The sequence below is a fragment of the Copadichromis virginalis genome, linkage group LG8, assembly GCF_057382275.1.
Source record: "Copadichromis virginalis isolate Kocher_CV1m ecotype Utaka linkage group LG8, C_Virginalis_male_GT1.1, whole genome shotgun sequence".
NCBI lineage: Eukaryota > Metazoa > Chordata > Actinopteri > Cichliformes > Cichlidae > Copadichromis > Copadichromis virginalis.
This window is the reverse complement of record NC_140625.1, coordinates 8,019,176-8,041,540: the sequence shown is the minus strand read 5'-3', so window position 1 is coordinate 8,041,540 and position 22,365 is coordinate 8,019,176. Positions and strand designations below refer to the sequence as shown.

At 40.3% G+C, this 22,365-nt stretch overlaps 1 protein-coding gene across 1 annotated transcript in view; it reads right to left on the bottom strand.

Annotated features, from left to right (window-relative positions):
* pemt (phosphatidylethanolamine N-methyltransferase) overlaps positions 1-22,365 on the bottom strand; it is a 77,813-nt gene that overhangs the window by 27,520 nt on the left and 27,928 nt on the right. The window contains exons 3-4 of the mRNA XM_085465559.1: positions 18,952-19,067; positions 4,039-4,184 (exon numbers count right to left, since the gene is read on the bottom strand). Coding sequence (XP_085321685.1) covers positions 4,039-4,184; positions 18,952-19,067 — 262 coding nt within the window. The remainder of the gene's footprint in view (positions 1-4,038; positions 4,185-18,951; positions 19,068-22,365) is intronic.

Here is a 22,365-nt window from a genome sequence, read left to right as displayed (position 1 = left end):
ATCAATTACCATTACCCACTCAGAATTGGTCAGGGCGTATACATTTTACCCTCATGCCCCAGTGGTTGTCAGATGGATGCAGACTTGTTTGTAGGCCTCTGTGTCTGGGGCCTTATTTATCTGATTCTACATTGTCATCGTAATTATCACACATGCAAAATGGTGGCACTTATGAAGTAGACAGCAATTATTTGAAAACCTTCACCTCTCTGTTTGACAGTGCTTACAAAGCAAATGGAAAGTGGTCATTCAAAGTTTGAGGATGTTGCAAGCATAACCTCCTGGTGAACCGTTGGTCACTGCAACTAACCTGCAACTAGTCTCTGAACGCGAAAAACATCAAGGCAATCATAGAGTAGCCACCACATTTTCCTTGTCACTCTTGTCTTGCACTTCGATTTTTTGTAATCATCGAGTATAAATTGCGAATATTAAGCTGTCTGCATGTAATCCCCCCTTCCCACCCGGAAAAGTTTCTACCTGGCGCACTGCGCTGAGCATGTGTGTTGATTTCACAAGGAGGATGCAGAACAAATTGCAGAAATTTGCAAAACATGCCGTAAAACTATTGCTGCTAAGGGTAGCAATACCACATATTTATTCCACCAGCTGAAAGGTCATCCACTGCCATAATAACACTGTTTAAAATTCTGCATGTCAACGTCTCCCCACACACCAAAGAAAATGTTAAATAAACCAGTAGTGACTCCTATGACTGGTCAGTAGCTTTTGTTTTTTGTTTTTTTAATTGTCACCATCTACACTTTTGTTTCTGTAATTTGAGGTCATCACATTTTTTTATTTTACAATTTTTATACATTATAAACACAAAAAGCACCTTTTTAATTTTTAGTTGTTTTATTTTATCTCATTAATTCTTGCTTGATGTCCTATTTTGTTGCTGCGATCTTTTGTTTTCTAAAGGTCTAGTGTTGACCACAGAAAGAGACTTACTGTGACGCTATTGTCATTTGTCGAAAACTTCTCAGTTTTGTGCAACCGATCGTTAAAAAAATGGTTAAAACATTTCAGTTCATTCAGATTTTTTGTATTCAAAGTAGAAAAAAAAATTGAATGTTCGATTAAACATACAATTTAAAAAGAGTTTTCACAGCTCTCTATGCAGTCTTGTGAAAAATGAATTACATCCCATGATTCAAGAGCTTCAAGTAATTGTTTCTCTTTATGACTTTATCAGTCTATGACATGGTTACGGAGGAACAGATAAATAATAATAATAATAATAATAATAATAATAATAATAATGGATACTTTATTGATCCCCATGGGGAAATTACTTGTTTTTCTCTGCATTTGACCCATTCACTCAGTGAAGCAGTGGGCAGCCCACTAAGCAGGCGCCCGGGGAGCAGTGTGTAGGGACGGTACCTTGCTCAGGGGTACCTCAGGGTAGCCGTTAAGTGGATTCGAACCGCCGACCTTCCGATCATGGGGCGACCACTTTACCTACTGAGCTATCCCTGCCCCAATATAATATTCTATTCAATTCACTTTATTGTTACTAGACAAGCAGACAGGCAGTACAATGAAAGTGCAGAGAACATAGTAACACGCAAGATGAGATAAAATTGTTAAATTTAGGGAAAAGAAAAACATTTCTACACGTCACCAAACTGCCAAAACCTCTGATTTTATAGACATTTTGGCATATCATCAATCAATTTTCCCTGCTAATTAATTGCATTTGATTAACTGGTTATCAACAGGGAGTTTACACTTATTATTATTTATTCATGTGCATTTGATTAGTAATGCCTGGCTGCTACTTACCCCCTATCCTATGGAAGGAGCCAACATGTCCATAGTTTTTCAAAGGACTGTATGCACAAACATCAAATGTAACAGCAGCCAGACATGTGGCTTTTACTACTGCTTTTTATTTGAAGGTATACTGAAAGTTGAATTGTTCCTGTTTTATAACTGCAAAATTTATTGTTCCAAATGGTTGGAGAGTGAAACCTGCAAACAGCGTTTTGCGACCGGCTTGTCCACTCCAAATACAAAGTAGACTCCTGTTATCACACATGCACATTCCTGGCACGTCCTGCTGTTCCTCCTGCCTCCCTTCTGTTGTCACAGATAGTGATTAGTTTGAAGCGGAGTGATGGACTGAGGGCATTTCAGTGCACCGATGGACAAATATGCTGAAGAAGCTCAGACAATCTGCCTGGTTCTTGAAGATGACTCATTTAGTCGACTGACCTAAAAAAACAGAAGCTACTGCATGCCAAATGGTCCTGGCAATCTTGAGCTCATGTTCATTTGAAACAATGCCTGCATGTGTTCAGGAGTACATTGAACAAAAGAAAAGGTGTTTGTCTCAGAAGGAAACAAGAAGATATTGGGACACGCCATATCATGATTATGAAAACGACTATATTCAGAGAAATATGTTGGGGCGCATGAATTGTTCAAATGTGTCAGAGTTCATGTGTCTTTACTTATGTAGAGACATGAACTACATGTCCTCTTTTGCATTTTCCTGTGTCTCATGTGATCCCTTAATGTTACTAAAGGCTGTTTTATTGTAGCTTTCATGTACAAGAGCACAATGTGGTGCTTTGTTTGCTCATAGTTTGTAAAGTTTATAGTTTTATAGTTTGTAAAAAAATATGATTTTATTATAATTAATGCAGTTAAGTGAACACAAAACAAGTGTTTAAGGCCATGCTTGGGGTTTTGTAATGCTTAACCCTGAGCAAAATTATAATTTATGGTAAATGCTAACATCTACATGCTATTGTAGCCACAATCTCACTGATGCTGCAAACCGGTTCTGAGAAAGGTGAGGTGCCATCTCTGTTTTGAGCACACTGACTGGGACATGTTCAGGGAGGCTGCAACAAATGGCAACCGCACCAACTTGGAGGAGTAAACATCATCTATGATCAGTTACATCAGCAAGTGCATCAATGATGTCACTGTGTCCAAGACTATCACAATACGCTCCAACCAGAAACTGTGGATGACTGCAGAGGTGTGTGAGCTGCTAAAGACTTGAGAGTCCGCCTTCAGAGCAGGCGAAAAGGCAGCCCTCAGAACAGCGAGGGCCAAACTGCATTCAACACAATCATTCCTGAGCAACTGGATCCCAGACATTCTGACGGAGAGACATCAGTCAGTCCGGATCGGTAATAGCATCTCCAACAGCACCACACTGAGCACTGGAGCCCCTCAGGGCTGTGTGCTCAGCCCACTGCTGTTCACTCTGCTGACTGTGCAGCAATGCACAGTTCGAACCACATCATCAAGTTTGCCGATGACACGGCCGTGGTGGGTCTCATCAGCAAGAGTGATGAGTCAGCATACAGACGGGAGGTGCAACAGCTAATGCTTGGTGTAGAGTCAACAACCTGCCTCTGAACACGGACAAAACAAAAGAGATAATTTTGACTTCAGGAGAGCACGGAGAGATCACTGTCCACCTAACATCAATGGATCCTCTGTGGAGGTCGTCAAGAGCACCAGATTCCTTGGCGTTGACTTGACGGAGAACCTTTCCTGGTCCCTCAGCACCTGCTCCTTAACTAAGAAGGCCCAACAGTGTCTCTACGTCCTTCCTTGCACTTGTACTATGTAGTCATGTGTTGATTGTCTGTTATATGTAGCACCATGGTCTTGGAGGAACGCTGTCTCGTGTCACTGTGTACTGTATCACTGCACATGCACAATAAAGCCACCTGGCTTGATTTGATAAAATTCTGATCGTTAGCATCTGAAGGTTGGGTTAGTGTGTTAACAGCCTGCAAGAATCTATTCAGTACCTGTTAAAGAATTGTATTAAAAACTACATATGTAAACCATTTAGTGTCACAAGAGGAATCACCACAACATGGGATTCACCCTCTGGGAACAATGGCAATCAAGCGTCTGCTGATATATGCCAGTCTGGATAGATGCTTACAGTTTAAATCTTTGTTCTTCAGTGATGTGTACAGTATTCTTTAATAGGAAGTTATATTTAGACTAAAATTATTTTGTGTCCATTTAATATCTGACACTGTGTCTGGGACTCACCTAGGAAGGTTCCGGTGAATCCCAGAGCGAGGAAGCTGCTCACTACGAGAAGGGTACCAAACACCATAAGACCTATCCCAGCGTAGAAAACCTCCGTCCTCTCCATCACCTCCCACCTGGCCTGGGCCTTCATTGCCACTGTCATACTACAGGAAAAAAAAAAGAAATCACAAGTGACCAGGTCCCATTATGGTGAATATAGTGGTTATATACACAGTACAGCAAAAGCAGAAAAGTAGAGCAATTGCTTTATTTAAGGCCTGTATAATACTACCATAATATCCTAAACTTACATCCTGAATATACAGTGGTACTATACTGTATGAAACAACAGGGAGATTAGCATGCTGCTGCAATTGCAAAACAGAAAAGTTTTGGAGTGGAAAGGTTTGAAGCTTATCTCCTAACAATGCACCACTTCAAGAACACAGACACAGCCAGTACAATAAAGGCCAGCGTAAGGGCAGCACAAATTGGAGGGTTGGAAGCATGCAGTTGTAACACAGGTGCAGCTGTCACCTGTAATGTCACAAAAATAGAGTATAAGGACAGGTTTAGATACAGCTGCCACCCCCACACTTGTCGTGACTTTGTTCATAACAAATTTGTTGTTATCTTATACAACAAGTGTGTAACATCCATGCAGCACACATCATACTGGATGTGGCATGCTGTGTGATGCTCCAGGTATTGTAACTGAACACATAATAATGGAGAACTAATGTCTTGCAGCATTTTTTCATGCTAAAAAATACGATTTTGCTCTTGTACATAACATTAGCATATCTGGCTTCAAATTTAGTAGCACATGTAAAGTACCTTAGCCATACAGCAGCTTAGTAAGCTGCTGAAGTGGGTAGAATCTGTTTCCTCTTTCCACTCTTTTCTATCTCCAGTGGCCCAGCCTTAATCTGCATCTGTCCGAACAATCTAACGGTTCAAAGCTGTTGTCATCAGGTGTTTTCTCGAGTGGAAACTAGGTTTCTCAGAATTATACTGTAAAGCTTTGACCTGACTTTATAAGATAGCCTGACAGTACAACGGTGGCTAGATAGTGGTTTCAAACCCAGGATCCAGTGAGGCAAAAGTGCTGACCAACACGCCATCATGCTGTCCTTACTCTGATATCTTTGAACAGAAATACATCCAGAACAAGAGTAATCCATTAAAGGTCTATGATTTGCAAACTGTTCTACCTAATTATCTCTAATAATACTTGAAAACACATTTTCATTTTGCTTCTTAATGTCCCCAAAATAAATTTGATCATTTATCGAGCTAGTCACCAACTGCAGGACTGGCAGATGATGTGAGGGTTGTGTGTCGGGCAAGTGTGCTCGTTGAAAAAAAAAAATTATTTTGCATTTTGTGCTTTCATACAATGTTTGAATGAAGAGTTTCTAAAAGGATGAAAGGGTCTTTAAAAGATGCTCCACTGGGTTTTTGTGTTGCCTTTATGAAAAGATGATACTAGCAGAGTTCTGACTACGAATGCAATTATCGATTTCAATTGTAAAGCATTCACAGTGAGACTTTGTCCACAGACCATTACCACTTTAAGTGCCACCTGAATAACTGTTCAGACACTGCTTGCTCTATGATTTATTAGAAGCACAACTTCCATAAACTTATGTGGACAATTCATATTTATATATGAACACCATTCTAAAGGGTAAAGGCAAGTTCATGAGACTAAGGTAGGGATACTGACTAAACCACTCCTTACTTAATTCACTGAGAATCACTAATGCAACATTTATACATCATGTAACAAAGTATCAAATACTTAGAGCGGAGCTGTTATTCTCATTTTAAGCTGTCTGGTTTTATTCTTGGAACATACAAGGGCTGTAGGGTCGCATGATTCACAGTTTTGTCTGAAACCAAGCATTTGGCTCACATACCGTAGTCATAAAAAAGAAGGTAAACCTGTTTTATTAGGTAAATACAACCTCAGTTGAACAACAACACATGGCGTCGTTTAACATATTACCCTGTCTGATTAGTCATTTAACAACACCAAGCCACCATGTGTGAAAACCTAATTAGATCCTTAATGTTTAACCCTCCTGCCATCCTTTAAAAAACTCACACCCATTACCCTAGGGACCATTCTCAGCCACGCCATAAAAAGACCATATATCCATATTTTATTCCACTTTAAATTAGCCAACCTTGTAAAACTACTTCTCCCTGAAATATTCATGTAAAGTTTTAATTATATTTTCGTTGTTTTAACCCTTCAAATCCCAGTGTTATTACATGAGCGCCCTGTGTTATAAGCCCCAAAAAACAAAAAACAAAACTAAATACTTCCACAAAAAACCAGTTGAAGTAATATGTGATTGTCATTATAAGTAGGCCTTTAGATGGACCAAAGATTGGCACCAACATACATTTTGACCTGCCATTATTTTTTTGCATTTTTTTTGCAATTTAAAAATTAAAACTTCAAGGCCCTGAGTCTTCATTGACATCCAAGAATAGAAGAAAAAATAAAATCATATAATGATAATTTGGGGATGAAAAATAGCGTTTATAATGGAAGTCAATGGGCAGAAAATGGTCCCCAGGGTGATGGGTGTGGGGATTTCTGCTGCTCAGCCATTTTAGGCTGATTTAAGGAATTCACACTGGAATATTAACATTGACAGGTAAAAACTATCCTGTGGCAAGTTTGGTTATATTCCACTGAACACAGTGGAAATGGCAGCCATTTAACACATAGCAGTGGCACAAAAAGGTCCCAAGAAGGCAGGAAGGTTAAGTGAATTAAATTGGTAAGTACCAGGCAGGTGCTGCTACTGAAAGGAAAGACAACAAAATGATCTTTAATAACTAATATTTGCTGTAAGACCATTTTGAAACAATTTTAGTCCATTTTAAGACATGTTAAAGTTCACGATGGGACAATCCGAAAAAGACTATACAATTATGGCTCGTTTCTCCAAAAGGAAATGTTCTGCAAACCCTCTTCTTTCTAAAAAGAACAAGTCATGGATTAGGTTTGTAAAGTCTACATTACAGCAACCTGGGAGAAGTGACTGCCGATTTATTATCTGACTTTTATGTTTTGGGATCTTTTTACATTCTACAGTTCTCTGAATTTTATGAGGACTCTCACAGCCAGCTGATCTGAATTGTTACCTGGCCACGGGATTCAAAAGTAATATCTTTCCAGAATTTCAAAGGCAACATCCACACAGGTGTTGGGGCTGATGACATACATGTACATGTGTGCGTTTGAGTGTGTCTATATGTGCGTAAGCTTTAACACACCTGTAGCTTTTGGTCTGAATGTAGTGTGCTTCTTGCCGAGGAAAATGGCTCCCAAATCAAACTAGGTTTGCGGTTAATAAGAAAAAAACTAGGTTACGGGGTCCGTGCTGTGAATCTTATGCCGTTCCTCCTTTTGCAAAAGGAAGCAGGAAGTGTAATGTGATGTGGCATTTTGCCACGTCAGACACAAAGAGCAACTGCTGGGATGTCTGTTAAGTAAGGTTGTCTGTCAGAGCATACTGCTGAGATTTGGATTGGAAAGGAGGCAGGAAAAGGGGTCAGGGGGACGGGCATGTGAGCAGGGGGTTAGTGGGTCTCAGGGACTGACCACTGAATGTTTTGTAATGAATGGTGACGAATAGTTTTGCTTACTATTGGCAGGACTACAAGCCAGTAGCAAATAGAAATACTGCACAGATCAGTTCACAACTTTCACGAGGAAATGCTGCTGTCTGGTCTACTCTGGTCAACTAGTTGTTGACTTCATTTAGCCAGAAAACAGCAACTAGTCTTTTTTAATCTGTCTAAGATGAAGATCTCTTTGGATCTCCAAATACATCCTTGAAAATGTGCCAGACAACTTAAGAACTTTGAGACTGTGAAAAGTAAATGTTGTCTTTTAAGATGATTAATAAGAACTTCAGATAGAGATGTCCATTTAGACAAGAGAACTAAATTGACAAAAAGAAAAGAAAAAGATACCTTGTGCATAATACGAACTCTTACTTTTGGCTCCTACATGTATCATATATGTACCACATTTAGTTCAAGTCAGAAAAAATTGATAGACTTAGTTACAGATGGGGGCCAACATATTGTATTCAGTGGAGGCCACCTCTTGCAGATTAGCAGTCTTGACTGACAGACACCTCTGGTCCATCGGTTATGGGCTTAAATGAGTTCTTCTTTCGAGCCTGGAGGCCTACTCTGACTCTTTAAGGAATGTGTCAACAAGCCTGAAATGCTCTGCAGGATCCTGTTTGCTCTGTGCACATTGCTTTAACCGTGCATCTTCCCTTAGGGGATACTTAACAGAGCTCCAATGTTTTTACAGAAAAAGCAGGATTATTGAAGCTGATGTTTTCTGTGGCAAATGTCTCTACAAACATTTTCCATCAAGGCTGTTCCTTTTATGTGTTTTTACTTTAACACTCACATTCTGTTAAAGCAACATATATTACCTTGTTCTACCAAAATTGTAAACACTGATAACTGTCTACTAAGTTTTAAGCTGATGATCCTCTAGCCCAGGAGGGGGGCAATCTCAGTCCACGAGGGCCGGTGTCCCTGCAGGTTTTAGATCTCACCTTGGGTCAACACACCTGAATCACATGATTAGTTCGTTACCAGGCCTCTGGAGAACTTCAGGACATGTTGAGGAGCTAATTTAGCCATTTAAATCAGCTGTGTTGGTTCGAGGACACATCTAAAACCTGCAGGGACACCGGCCCTCGTGGACTGAGATTGCCCACCCCTGCTCTATCCCCCTTCATCTATCTGTTCTCTGCTGTGTGTCCACTGCACGCATCACAGATAAAATCTGCTTGTGTAGCATTTCTCTCGCTTTGATTTCTGTTGTTGCCATGATCACACAGGCAGCTGTTGCAGCAACTTGTATTACTCTCAACTGTAAATGCAACAGAAAAGAGGAGCTACTGCCCTCCATCTTTTTACTACTCCTGCTAGTCTCAGCTGCTCTGTGTTTACACTGAAACAGTCAAAAATGTGGACAGCAACTCTGTGACGCTCTGCGGAGATACTTATGCATCTTGATTCAGAGTTCAGGATGATGTTGGGCAAATAATTGTCCAACATTTAAAAGAGTTCTTTGCAGACAACTTTAAGGAACAACTTTGGTAACTTGCATTGTGTAATGATGATCAATGTAGACTGTTAATGCCTGGTTTTAATATTGCATCACCCAAAAATAATCACATTACAATGCCTAAATTAAAAACAAAAAGATTCTTTACCCCCACCCAAGAAAAAACAACAACTCTCAAATGGGTAAGTGTCTGTGGAGCACAGGGAGCAACAGTGCTTTTAACACAAGCCTCTGTAGCCAGTTTGTACTTGCAGAAGTAAAACCAAAGGTACATGTACACTTACTAAAAGTACGTCATTTAGTAAAGGACAAAATTTTGAAAGCTTTAGTAACATGACTCAGGGCTGCTCCTAGGAACCCTGACTCACAGTTCAAGGTAGCTCATGTTTGGCCACTCCAAAGTTTGTCTTCTCAGGCATGTTCAGTACAGGCTGTCTCTCATTCATCAGCAAACGGAGCTGTACAGACAACCAATTCAATACCTGCTGCCAACCTTTTCCAAACATTAATCATATTTATATACATGGATTTTTGATATATTCATGTTACAAATTCAGAGCAATTTGTACGACTGAATGTGTAACCCTTTTATATTTAGTACTTCTAAATCTGTCATTTGCTCTCGACTCTGTGTTAATAGCAGGAAAGATAAACATAGACAGTTAATTACAAAATTGACTTGTTAAAGCTCAGAGAGCTTTCCCTAAAGGTTTATCATTAAGCCTAATCAGTGGAGAGCATCAGTGCTGTATGGTTGGCAGATAAAAATAAACTCCCTTGATATCCTGCATGCCTGTCAAATAGTTATATTTTGGTCTGACAGAGCTATAAAAAGGCGTAGCTGGCAATCAGGTCATTAGCACTGTAAGCAAGTCATTTAGGCGGACAATTTAGCAGCACAACAAAGAGGCTTTAAGGTCAATTGGTCAGTGTGTCTGTTAGCTGGGACTGAAAACAGTAATAATGTTTTAGGTGGGTTTTTTGTTGTTTTTCCACAGAGGACCATTGTATCTGCTGTGGTGAGCAGAGCAGAATTGCATGTTTCTATTTGCGCTTTCCTGCAGAGGACAAATCTGCTGAACTGGCCGAGCAGCAGATCAGAACACAGCCATGGTAGTCTCATAAACCAGCGGTCCCCAGCCTTTTTTGCCCTACAGACCGGTTTATGTCCGACAATATTGTCACGGACTGGCCTCACGGATAAATACAACAAAATAAAACCAGTACTAGTACCAAAAAAAGAAGATTTATTCATAACACACAGGAAAACACCCAGGGAAACCAAGTTAACGCTAAAAATTATAAAAAAAACCAAAAACAATAAAAAACAAGTAAAACCAAGAAAACCATAACTTTCACACCCAAGCCTCAACTCTTGCGGCCCGCTACCAAACAACTCACGGACAAGTACCGGTCTGTGGCCTGGGGGTTTGGGACCGCTGTCATAAACAACCAATAAGCACAGTGATTCTGCTGAAAACTAAAAAAATGTGTACTACTATATTGAGTATGATCATTATTTCTGAGGCCTCAAAACAGCTGATCATGCTGGAACTCACAGTGCCCTGGGAGGAGCGGATCGAGGAGGCCAATGAAAGGAAACGTGCAAAGTACCAGGAACTAGTGCAGGAGTGCAGGGGAAGGGGCTGAGAGACTTTCTATGAGCCCATAGAAGTGGGTTGTAGGGGCTTTGCAGGACGATCACTCTGCAGAGTCCTAGGCCGGCTGGGTGTGGCTGGGGCAGCCAAGAAGAGGGCCATCGAGGCTGTGAGCCTGGGTGAGGGTGTATGATGTTGTGAGACCCGAAACACCTGATGACCACAGGATACATCACTGAAGATGCGTACCAGTGCATCCAGGAGATGTGTCTTGTATAGTACTTTGACTTCATCACTCTTCATGGCATGCTGAGAGACAATATGAATACAAATGTTTTTTGGTAAGATAAAGTTTTTATATGAACAGCAGCAGAACTAGCAAATGTAAGCTTTTAGTTGAGAAATGAGGCTGTAGCATTGGTAGAAAAAGCAAGCAGGGCACTGATGTCTTCAACTCTAAAAATAGAAACGGTGCATTCAAGGTGAACAAATGGATGCATGGTTAGAACACATACCACAAAGATTAAAATGTCCTGTTTCAACTACCAGGCAGCTAGACCTTTTCTACAGGTCATGCCATCGTGCTCTCACTCAAGGAAAGATTATTTTGTCATAAACAATGAATAGTATATTATCTGACTTAGTGGGCTTGAATTGACCAGAACAATGCCCACGTGCCAAATATGTGGGTAATGAGTCACTTTGATTGATAAACAAAAAAACCCAAACCCAACATTCATTAATGTTCATGTCTGCTCACTAACAGCTTTACTCTGTCTTTGTTACTATGGTAATTAGCGCTAAATCAAGTTTTTCACCGGGTGAATACGTCATTCAACCTCATCTATTTTACTTGTGGTGTTTTGCTATTCTACACATTTCTGCAGCAATTTTGTTAAATTAAAGTCCCACTGATTTCCCTTACAAAGTTCATTTTGGAGCACCGGCGTGACACTGTTGTGGTTTCATCATCGGTCAAATAATAAACTCTTCTACAAAACAGATGGTTTTTAATGATTTTTAAAATGATTTTACTGGTTTAACTGCCATTATATAAATACCAGAATAGGTCTTTATTTTTGTGTTTAATAATATTAAAGAGTCCTGACTAGAAAAAGAAAAAACAGAACAGCAAAAAACCCCAGATGTAACAAACAACACCTTTATTTAACTGAGGACCTTAATACTACATTCACACTACGAAAGTAATGGTTAGAGACTTTGCTATGGCCAAAATTAATGAAACTGTGCAGTTAACTTGGACTCCACTGTTGTTGCGACTGAAGTGGTTGGTTTGAAGATGGGAACAAGGTCAGTGATCACTCAAAGTCAAACCACCTTTAGTGGATCATCAGTTTGTTAAGAAATTCCACCAAGTTGGCAATTACATGCAATCTGTTTATGATAATACAGCGATTAACTGTGACAAATCCACAAAGTCTGTTACTGTCTGCATGCATAGACATTCATAATTTAACAGAAGCACATATTAACTACTTACACTCAGAGTCCGGCCAGAAGCTTAAAGATTTTTAATCAGAAATTCATCTACATCTAGTGACATAGACACAAAATGAGATTGGTGCTTGGGAACCTTTGCCACCTGGTTGTACTTTGGTTATACTCCAATATAAAAGCAAAGGTTGACTCAAGTCCCATATTGCAGAGAGACACATCACAGACCTACAGACTGACTTGGACTGATTGCAATGTGTTCACAATCCGTCTGGGTTTATAGATTAGACAGTAATTAAATGCAAACCTTTGCCAATCTGTCTGAGAATGAGAGTGTCTAACGGAGACCGTTAATGTGAGGGAGATTACGACTGTTTGGAGACAGGTTGCCTCCAAGAAGGCTACCTGTGCAATCGCCATGCAATTGAAAGTGGTCCAGTTGGTTGGCACAGCTATTTGTAATAAGTAGAGCAGCTAAACTTGTTTGCCTCATTTTTATAATCAGGTTACACTGATTAAAAGTTAAAGACTTTTATGCTGGTAGCTGCAACCATGCAGTTTCAATAAAAAGTGCAATAATTTGTATGGGGCTATGCAAGTTGACTCCCTAACTGTTATATCCCCCAGATCTGCTGCATGTTGTCTAGAGATTTGTAATTCCCAAATCCAACCTAGCATAAGACTCTAAAAGGTTTTTGTTGAAACTGCAGAAAACATTATGCAATAGACTGTATATACCCAATTATTAGAAATGTGACCTTCAAGGAAGGTTTATTTCAATAATCAAGAAAACCGTGCTTCAGAATTTGCAAGCAAGTACAAAAAGAGGATAAATAATTTGTCAGCAAAAAATACTAAATAAAAAAAACATTTTCCACTTTCCAAGGATTCAGTGTTTCACTTAGTCATTACCTTACAGGACAGACACTAAAAGCATTCCTGCTCAAATATATTTTGTTGACTTTCACATGTGCAGCGCTCATCAGAAGTGCTGCCTGCAAGCCCAACAACTGACTCACTTAAGTCCAACCAGCGACTTCATCAAATTAATTTTTGAATTGAACAAATTTGTTTTGATAAATAGTTCTGGTTCAGGATGCATACAGTGGGGCAAAAAAGTATTTAGTCAGCCACCGATTGTGCAAGTTCCCCCACCTAAAATGATGACAGAGGTCAGTAATTTGCACCAGAGGTACACTTCAACTGTGAGAGACAGAATGTGAAAAAAAAAATCCATGAATTCACATGGTAGGATTTGTAAAGAATTTATTCGTAAATCAGCGTGGAAAATAAGTATTTGGTCAATAACAAAAATACAACTCAATACTTTGTAACATAACCTTTGTTGGCAATAACAGAGGTCAAACGTTTACTATAGGTCTTTACCAGGTTTGCACACACAGTAGCTGGTATTTTGGCCCATTCCTCCATGCAGATCTTCTCGAGAGCAGTGATGTTTTGGGGCTGTCGCCGAGCAACACGGACTTTCAACTCCCGCCACAGATTTTCTATGGGGTTGAGGTCTGGAGACTGGCTAGGTCACTCCAGGACTTTCAAATGCTTCTTACGGAGCCACTCCTTTGTTGCCCGGGCGGTGTGTTTTGGATCATTGTCATGTTGGAAGACCCAGCCTCGTTTCATCTTCAAAGTTCTCACTGATGGAAGGAGGTTTTGGCTCAAAATCTCACGATACATGGCCCCATTCATTCTGTCCTTAACACGGATCAGTCGTCCTGTCCCATTGGCAGAAAAACAGCCCCATAGCATGATGTTTCCACCCCCATGCTTCACAGTAGGTATGGTGTTCTTGGGATGCAACTCAGTATTCTTCTTCCTCCAAACACGACGAGTTGAGTTTATACCAAAAAGTTCTACTTTGGTTTCATCTGACCACATGACATTCTCCCAATCCTCTGCTGTATCATCCATGTGCTCTCTGGCAAACTTCAGACGGGCCTGGACATGCACTGGCTTCAGCAGCGGAACACGTCTGGCACTGCGGGATTTGATTCCCTGCCGTTGTAGTGTGTTACTGATGGTGACCTTTGTTACTTTGGTCCCAGCTCTCTGCAGGTCATTCACCAGGTCCCCCCGTGTGGTTCTGGGATCTTTGCTCACCGTTCTCATGATCATTTTGACCCCACGGGATGAGATCTTGCGTGGAGCCCCAGATCGAGGGAGATTATCAGTGGTCTTGTATGTCTTCCATTTTCTGATGATTGCTCCCACAGTTGATTTTTTCACACCAAGCTGCTTGCCTATTGTAGATTCACTCTTCCCAGTCTGGTGCAGGTCTGCAATACTTTTCCTGGTGTCCTTCGAAAGCTCTTTGGTCTTGGCCATGGCGGAGTTTGGAGTCTGACTGTTTGAGGCTGTGGACAGGTGTCTTTTATACAGATGATGAGTTCAAACAGGTGCCATTCATACAGGTAACGAGTGGGGGACAGAAAAGCGTCTTACAGAAGACATTACAGGTCTGTGAGAGCCAGAGATTTTCCATGTTTGAGGTGACCAAATACTTATTTTCCACCCTGATTTACGAATAAATTCTTTACAAATCCTACCATGTGGATTCATGGATTTTTTTTTCACATTCTGTCTCTCACAGTTGAAGTGTACCTCTGGTGCAAATTACTGACCTCTGTCATCATTTTAAGTGGGGGAACTTGCACAATCGGTGGCTGACTAAATACTTTTTTGCCCCACTGTATATAAAGCTACCACTTCACCTTTATTTATTTTCAAATGTTTACAGCAGAGCCCTCTGTGTGCTGCCCTCTAAACGCGCACAAAAATCTATTTTTTTGAATATCTGTCAAACTGTTTCGGATCATCAAAGAAATTTGATATTATACAGAGATAACCTGAGTAAATACAAAATGCAGTTTTAAAATCATTTATTAAGGGAATGGAAAAGGTTGTCCAAACCTACCAACGTTCTATATGAAAAACCGATTGCCCTTCAACCTAATAACTGGTTGTGCCACCCTTGGCGAAAAAATTGCAATCAAGTGTTTGAGATAACTGGCACTTCAGCTACATTGGAGATTTTTGCAATCATGAACGGCCTGTTTAAGGTAATTCTAAAGAATCTTAATTGCATTTAAAAGTTCACACTTTGTGCTTCAGCTTCTGTGCAGAAACTACTGGACAGACTTTCACCAGGATTTTCTGGTGGAGAGCAGAATTCATAGTTCCATCAATTATGGCAGGTCGTCCCAAAACAGCAAAGCAGTTCCAGATCATCACACTACCAGTACTATGCTGGTGCCACAATTGTTGGTATGATGCTTTTTTTTTTTTTAAATGAAACGATGTGTTCATATTTATGATAAATGTAACGGAACTCAAACATTCCAAAAAGTTCAACTTTGCTCTCGTCAGTCCATAGAATATTTTCCTAAAGGTTTTGGGGATCATCAAGATGTTTGGGGAGCTTTTTTGGCAAATGTGTACTCTTTTTGATCACCAGTGGTTTTCTCCTTGGACTCTCCCACGGATCCCACTTTTGCCCAGCCTCCGTCTTATTGGTGAATCATGAACTCTGACCTTAATGGAGGCAAGTGAGGTCTGGAGTTCTTTAGATGTTTTTCGGGGTTATTCTGAGACCTCCTGGATAGGGATGGGTACCGGTGTCCGGTGCCATGATGGCACCGGTTCTGACATAAACGGTAGTAACCAGACTGAAAAGCAGCGCACATTTCGGTGCTTTATTTCGGTGCTTTTTTTTCCTGAGCTGTGATACACTTCTAGCCAATAATTTTACGTTTCCGAGGATAGTAGGCGGGGCCAGGTACGTACGTTCTTTTAGAGCAGAGCTACAGATTAAAATGCCCAAGGCGAAAAGTCTGGCTGTACTTCACAGCAAAATATGCAAACTCAGCAGCCTGCAACAAGTGCTTTAAGCTGATACTGTGATACTGTCAAAGGAGGTAACACCTCAAATCCGATGAAACACCTGGCGATGCATAGCGTTTTTTTTTAAAAGCCCAGAAATGCGCCGTATGATAGCTTGCTGCGAGACCTCACACCGAGCGCATCTACTGTGCGTGGGTTGCCTGTTATCTGACCCGGAGTTAGCAATATCCCCCAAAAACCCCGAAGAGGAGAGTCCTGGCCCCTAGCCCTGCCAGTGTATCAGAAATGATGAGGATGATGATGCAGCAGCAGCCGTTCTTCTCTGCGTGAGTAGCTTAATGTTCGTGTGTAATTTACGTTGAGTAGGCTAACCACGTTATTACATTAATGCATGTAAGGTGAACTAGCAAACATCATCATAGCTATATGCGGCTGTCTTCTTGTTTGATGGCAGATACTCCCTTCACCCTGGCCAAAAAGGCTAAAATGACCAAAGAAAAAGTGGAAAACAGTTAAACATGAGAGGTTTTGGATAAAGTTTGTGTTTTTTCCATTGATTAAGCACTGCTTCCAGCCAAGAGTGATACCATATATGCCCTATAGCTGCAGAAAAGGCTAACATTGTTATCTTTTTACAAAAAACCAGCTGAACATGAGAGGTTTTTGGACCAATTTTGTGTTCTCCATTCTTTAAGCACCGGTTTGAGCACCGTTTGAGCACCGGCACCGTTTCAAAAGTACCGATTTGGCACCGGTATCGGATAAAACCTAAACGATACCCATCCCTACTCCTGGATGAGTGATTGATGCGCTATTTGTGTAATGTTGGTAGGTCGGCCATTTCTGGGAAGGTGTTTGAAGGTTTCTCTGTTTGTCGATAATGGCAATCACTGTGATTCACTGGAGTCAGAAAATCTTAGTGATAGCTTTGTAACTCTGCACTGATAGATGTAAAAGACTTTGTTTCTTGGCTATGTCTTTATATCACAGTGTAATGTGTTACTTTTTTAGATCTATTAGCCCAATTCACTTTGTCAGACAGTTTCTATGCAAGCGATTTCTTGATTCATGTTTAGCAGTAATCAGGCACGGGTGTGACTAGTGAAACTGAACTTAGCTTTCCAAAGAATCTGGCCAATCACCTTTAATTCATGATACATGAATGATGCATTTTGTACACAGGATCAGGTAGATTTGGATAGCTTGTTTCCCTTACAATGTCAAGTTTATTCCTAACAAAGAAAATAGTTGATGAGTAATTATCCATTCAGATAACAGGTGGATGTTGGGGCGTGTAGGAGTTGAAGCAAGCAGCAGCAGTGACACATGGAGGGATATGAAACCTGCACCTTTACACAGCTACATGTACATGATGCAGTGAAGTTCAAGGTGTTTGACTGAAAAAGCTGACAGGCTTTGTTGTATCTAGGTTTGCTGCACGAATTTACACGAACCTCACGATAAAGATTTCTAAATAAATGCGCTCTAATAATTGCTTTGTCAGGGATACATTTGGTTTTAAATATAATTAGCTAAATTTACAGACTGTGTGGGCTAAACCCAAGGGTCCTTTCTAATTGTACTATTAAGAAGTGAACATGCTAACATTTAACTTCATGGCCCGCAAACTTACGGTACTATCAGTGTATATAGTTGTGAAGAGAAAAGTATTCATAGGATTCTATATTTCTTCATTATGTGTTGCTTCAGTTAATTGCAGTTTGCAAGTGTTTATTTAAGCACAACCCTCTTAAAGTGGACATGAAACAGTACATGTATTAAGGCCAATTTACACCATGGAGCCCTATGCTGAAACTGTCACAGCTGTCTGTGAAGCAGGATCTAAGATATAAGTCTTTAAAGTTAGAGTCACTGGCTGGCTCGTCGGTTGCTGCTAATAGACTTAAGTTATGTTAGCTAAGCAGTGACAGATCTGCTGACTCAGTGAAAAACAAGGTCACTAAAACTAAAACACTGTTGGCTAGCTGCACTGAAATGAGAAAATTTACCCATTAGCCATAATGTTTGGGTTTGCTTTGTTTGGTTTTCATCAAACATGGATTTTCCCAAACATTTTCACTTTAACTCGTCTCTCCAAAGGACATCCAGAAGTCTTGCCTTTTTTCCTCTGACAAGACATGGAACCACAGCTTCCTATTCAGTATCCTTGTTTGCAGCCTTATATGACTACATCCAAGTTTATTACAGCATTTAATCACCTAATTCACATTTTCAGTTCTTGTGAATGAATGAGTGAGTGAATAAATCGCTTTGTCCCACAGCTATATTTAGCTACTCAGAATGCATGGTGAGTTGATAAAAATTCTCTTCCTGAGCACAAGAGAAAACTGGCAAGACAATTTATCTCTTTGGACCAGCCTGTTCCCAAAATGTTTGTTGCCCAGCAACAGACATCACACAGATCCTTTGAGAGAGGGGAAAAAAGGCTTGTTGTTGCATTGACATACAGTCTGTGTGTGGCTTTGTTGAGAATCCTTTGTCATCATTTTGACCCACAGGGGGAGGTGTGGGTGTATGGACACCATATAGGAAGTGGTAAAGCGTGGGGTGATACTGCCACATACAGAACCGTGGGCACAGATAAAGAGCAAGGAGGAAGGAAAAAGGAGCTGTGGAGAAAGCAGAAAAAGAAGGCACAGAGGTGGGACGAAACAGAAGAAGAAACAGAAACAAAGAGTGTAAAAGGGGACAAATTCATACAGGCTTATATGTCCAATGATGTCCAAGTGACCACTGGACTGGTGAAGGCCTGCCATCCAATGTTATGAGAACCAAGGCTTTCTTTCAATCAAAGGTGACGTACAAATTTAAAATTGTTGGACTGGATGAGGGGGATAACAAACCATATTTTGTTATGGTTAAAAGTGTGTTCCTCACCTGTGGCTGCGGTAAATGTTTAGCAGTATAATGACGAAGCCCAAGCAGCAACAGGCCAGGTAGGGGCTACCAAAGAGCCCCGAGAGTCTTCGTGTACGATGCTCCCATCTCGCCACCTGACAACAGGAAGACAATGACAACGGTGTTTACCATAAATATCCAATTAAACTGCATTAAAAAACTGAAAGTTAATGATTGTTTGTCACACTATGTCAGTCTAAAAAACCCTCAAAGCTCAACTTTTTAAACTCAAGTTTGGCAGAGCTCCAGCATTGCTATGTGGAGCAAGGACAACCTTACAGAAAGAAAATCATTTCTGCAGCACTCCACCAATCAGGCCTGTATGGTAGAGTGGCCAGAGAGAAGCTATTCCTCAATAAAAGACACATGACAGCCCATTTGGAGTTTACTAAAAGCCACCTGAAAGATTCATCTGTATTCATGAGTAGATCGAACAGGAGGTCCTGAAGCCACTGAAGCCAGTTTTTTGCAGTCCCAGGTCAGTGAGGGAATGGGTTACACCAGTTTTACCAAGCAAGCATACTTTATAGTCCATCTACAAGCAACAGTCAACCAAGAAAATAAGCTCCATGCAAAATCCTGTTCATTATATGCCCGAAACATCTAGGTCATTATCACAACAGTTTTTTTTTGTTTGTTTGTTTTTTTACAGTATTATGTATGCAACAACAATACGTGCACATGAAAACATTGGCTTTACTGGCCATGAAAAATCAGAATGCTCTTGACAAAATACTGAAAATGGTCTCCTGGTCAATTTGCATATACTTTTGTGAAGTCTCAAAAGTGCTGCCTTTATCTGCATTTTAATGAAGTTTTCAAAAATGAATACGATTTTCACTGGAAGTGTCAAGGATGGACAGGATAAGAATATCAGACAGACAGTTCAGGTTGAGCTGTTTGGAGACAAAGTTAGAGAGGTGAAGCTGAGACGGTCTGGACATGTAGAGAGGAAGAATAGCGGCTATACTAGACAAAGGATGCTGGAGATGGAGCAGTCAGGCAGGAGGAAAAGAAGGCCACAGAGAGGGTTCATTGATGTTGTGAAAGAGGACATGTAGACGGTTGGTGTGACATAAGAGGATGCAAGGGATGGACGAGACAGAGGCAGATACACTGCTGTGTCAATCACTAAAGAGCAGCCAAAAGAAGGCAAAAGAAAAAGAATAAAACAGGATTCTTTGGCTACCACAGCAGTTTCTCGTATAGAGACAGAGAGATCTTGTTTGCTTTTGGTATCTGGCTTTGAGCCTTAAATAGCTAAATATCATGACTTTTGTCTACAGTTTTGAAATATTGTGCCCATGATAGAGACAGAAGAGTGCTGTTTGTTTGCATATGTTGTTCTGCCCTGAAGCGATTATTTGTTCAAGTTTATTTGTTCACCTCTGAAACAGCTGGTGCATTTCCACACAGCTGTATTCTCTTGCTGGCTATTGATAAGTGTTTATTTTTTTTAAGCTCTTTATATAGTACCGTGCATATCCAGCAGGGAGTGACGCCATAGAATCTTATCTAACTGGTCACAGTTGCATTTTCCAAAACACTTCTCTCCCAAAAAAAGAGAATGGAAAATAGTCACATCCTGCCCATTTATGCAGCACAAAAGGCATTTAACCCATCTGTCCATACGGTGAACCTTTCAGTGGCATTAGCAACTCAAAGTGCTGTTTGTGAAATGACTGAAAAACTTAAAATTACCACCTGACAGTGGGCTAAGGAAATGCATAGATGACTGTAAAAAAACAAAAACAAACCAAAAACAACAAAAATGAATCCCACAGGCACAAATGTTACCATGGCAACAGCTTTTCTATGTTCAGCAGCGGCAAGGTAGGAAAAAAGAGGAGGAATATAAATATAAAGGTGAGGTGAAACAAATGTTAAGAAGTGGTAAAGAGTCCTTTATGGAGTGCAGCAATCCCCAGGTATAAATTGCATTGTTAATGGGTTAGCGCTACCTGCTCAAGACCGATCAGAAGCAGCTGAGAAAGCATGCTTAAGCATGCTGAGAAAACTTGGCAGCTCTCTTTGCATTTTTAGAATAGATGAAAAGCTTAAATCAAGAATTAATCCCCTTCTCCTTTCTCTGAAGCTCATGTCGTCTGTTTTGTTTTTTAAATCCCAGCCTTCAGCAAGCCGTATGCTGACATTTCCTTTTCCTTTCTTTCGTTTTTCTTCTGCCTCCTAACAGAGTTCAACTGCTATGTAATTAAGGGCCAGCAGCTGATGTACTTTGACTAAGATGTATGGTTACATCCACAGTTTGCATTGCAGTCTGCTCCACATGGACATTAGCACACAGCGAGCTGGAATGAAACTGAACAATCATAGCAACAGTGGGGGAATAAATAATGATTAGGTCTGCAGATAGCAGGTTTGTGTTGAAATGATGACACAATGCATTTTACAAACACATCAACATATTATTTTACCAATTCACAATGGTTCTTTTTGAGACTCAAAGTAAGTGGCACTGATCTAAAAACATAAAAAATAAAGACAGGATGTGTGCTCAATACAAAAATAAGAAAACATTCTTTTATATGCTGGTGAGAGCGCCCCATCAGCTTCACAATTCCTTGTATCACATAATAAACTGACTCATTCTAGCACCTCAATTTTGGGATGAATAACCTATAAAAGAGGTCAACTTCTGCTTTACTGCCAGTGTCATATACTTGCTCAAATGTCATCCTGATTTGGTCACTGGAGAAAAAATTTCCTGACCAGCTGGCAAAAAACACCTACTTGCAAATTTTCTAGGGTCACTCATGGGCTGCATGAACATACAGCACTTATTTACACTATGCCCAGCTTTCTGTGCATTGTGCTTCTGGCATGCCAGAGGGTCTCTTATTTGTTAGTTGTTGGCAACCCCACCTACACCACTACACCAGACTACAGCCCCTGCTAGACTGTGCTAAACTATCAATGGAAACACAAACAGAAAATGCTGCGCTATATGGACAGATCCTAAAAGATTCCAGCTAAATGTAGCTAACTAATAAAGCTTAACATGATGTTGCTCCAACTTTGGATGTTGAAAATGCATTTAACAATGTGTGTATGCCAAAAAAGTCGAATATACAGATATAAACGAGAAGTAATTACACCTGTTGATAAAATTGCTAATAACTATTTGGTCAATTAATAATAAATTAGCTTCTGTGCTAGCACTCATTCTCCTGAATCTAGTCTTTCAGCAAGTCATTCAGGCAGGTTTCCATGTACATCTAATGTTACGTAAGCACATCTGCCTCCCTACATGTGTCCATTATATCTCTATCATAGGTTTTTCCAGAGTTGACAGAAAATCATAGGAAAAAGTCATGACAACCTGGTAATGTCAAAAACAAGAGAGGAAACATTATGTAACCATTCAAGTGTCCC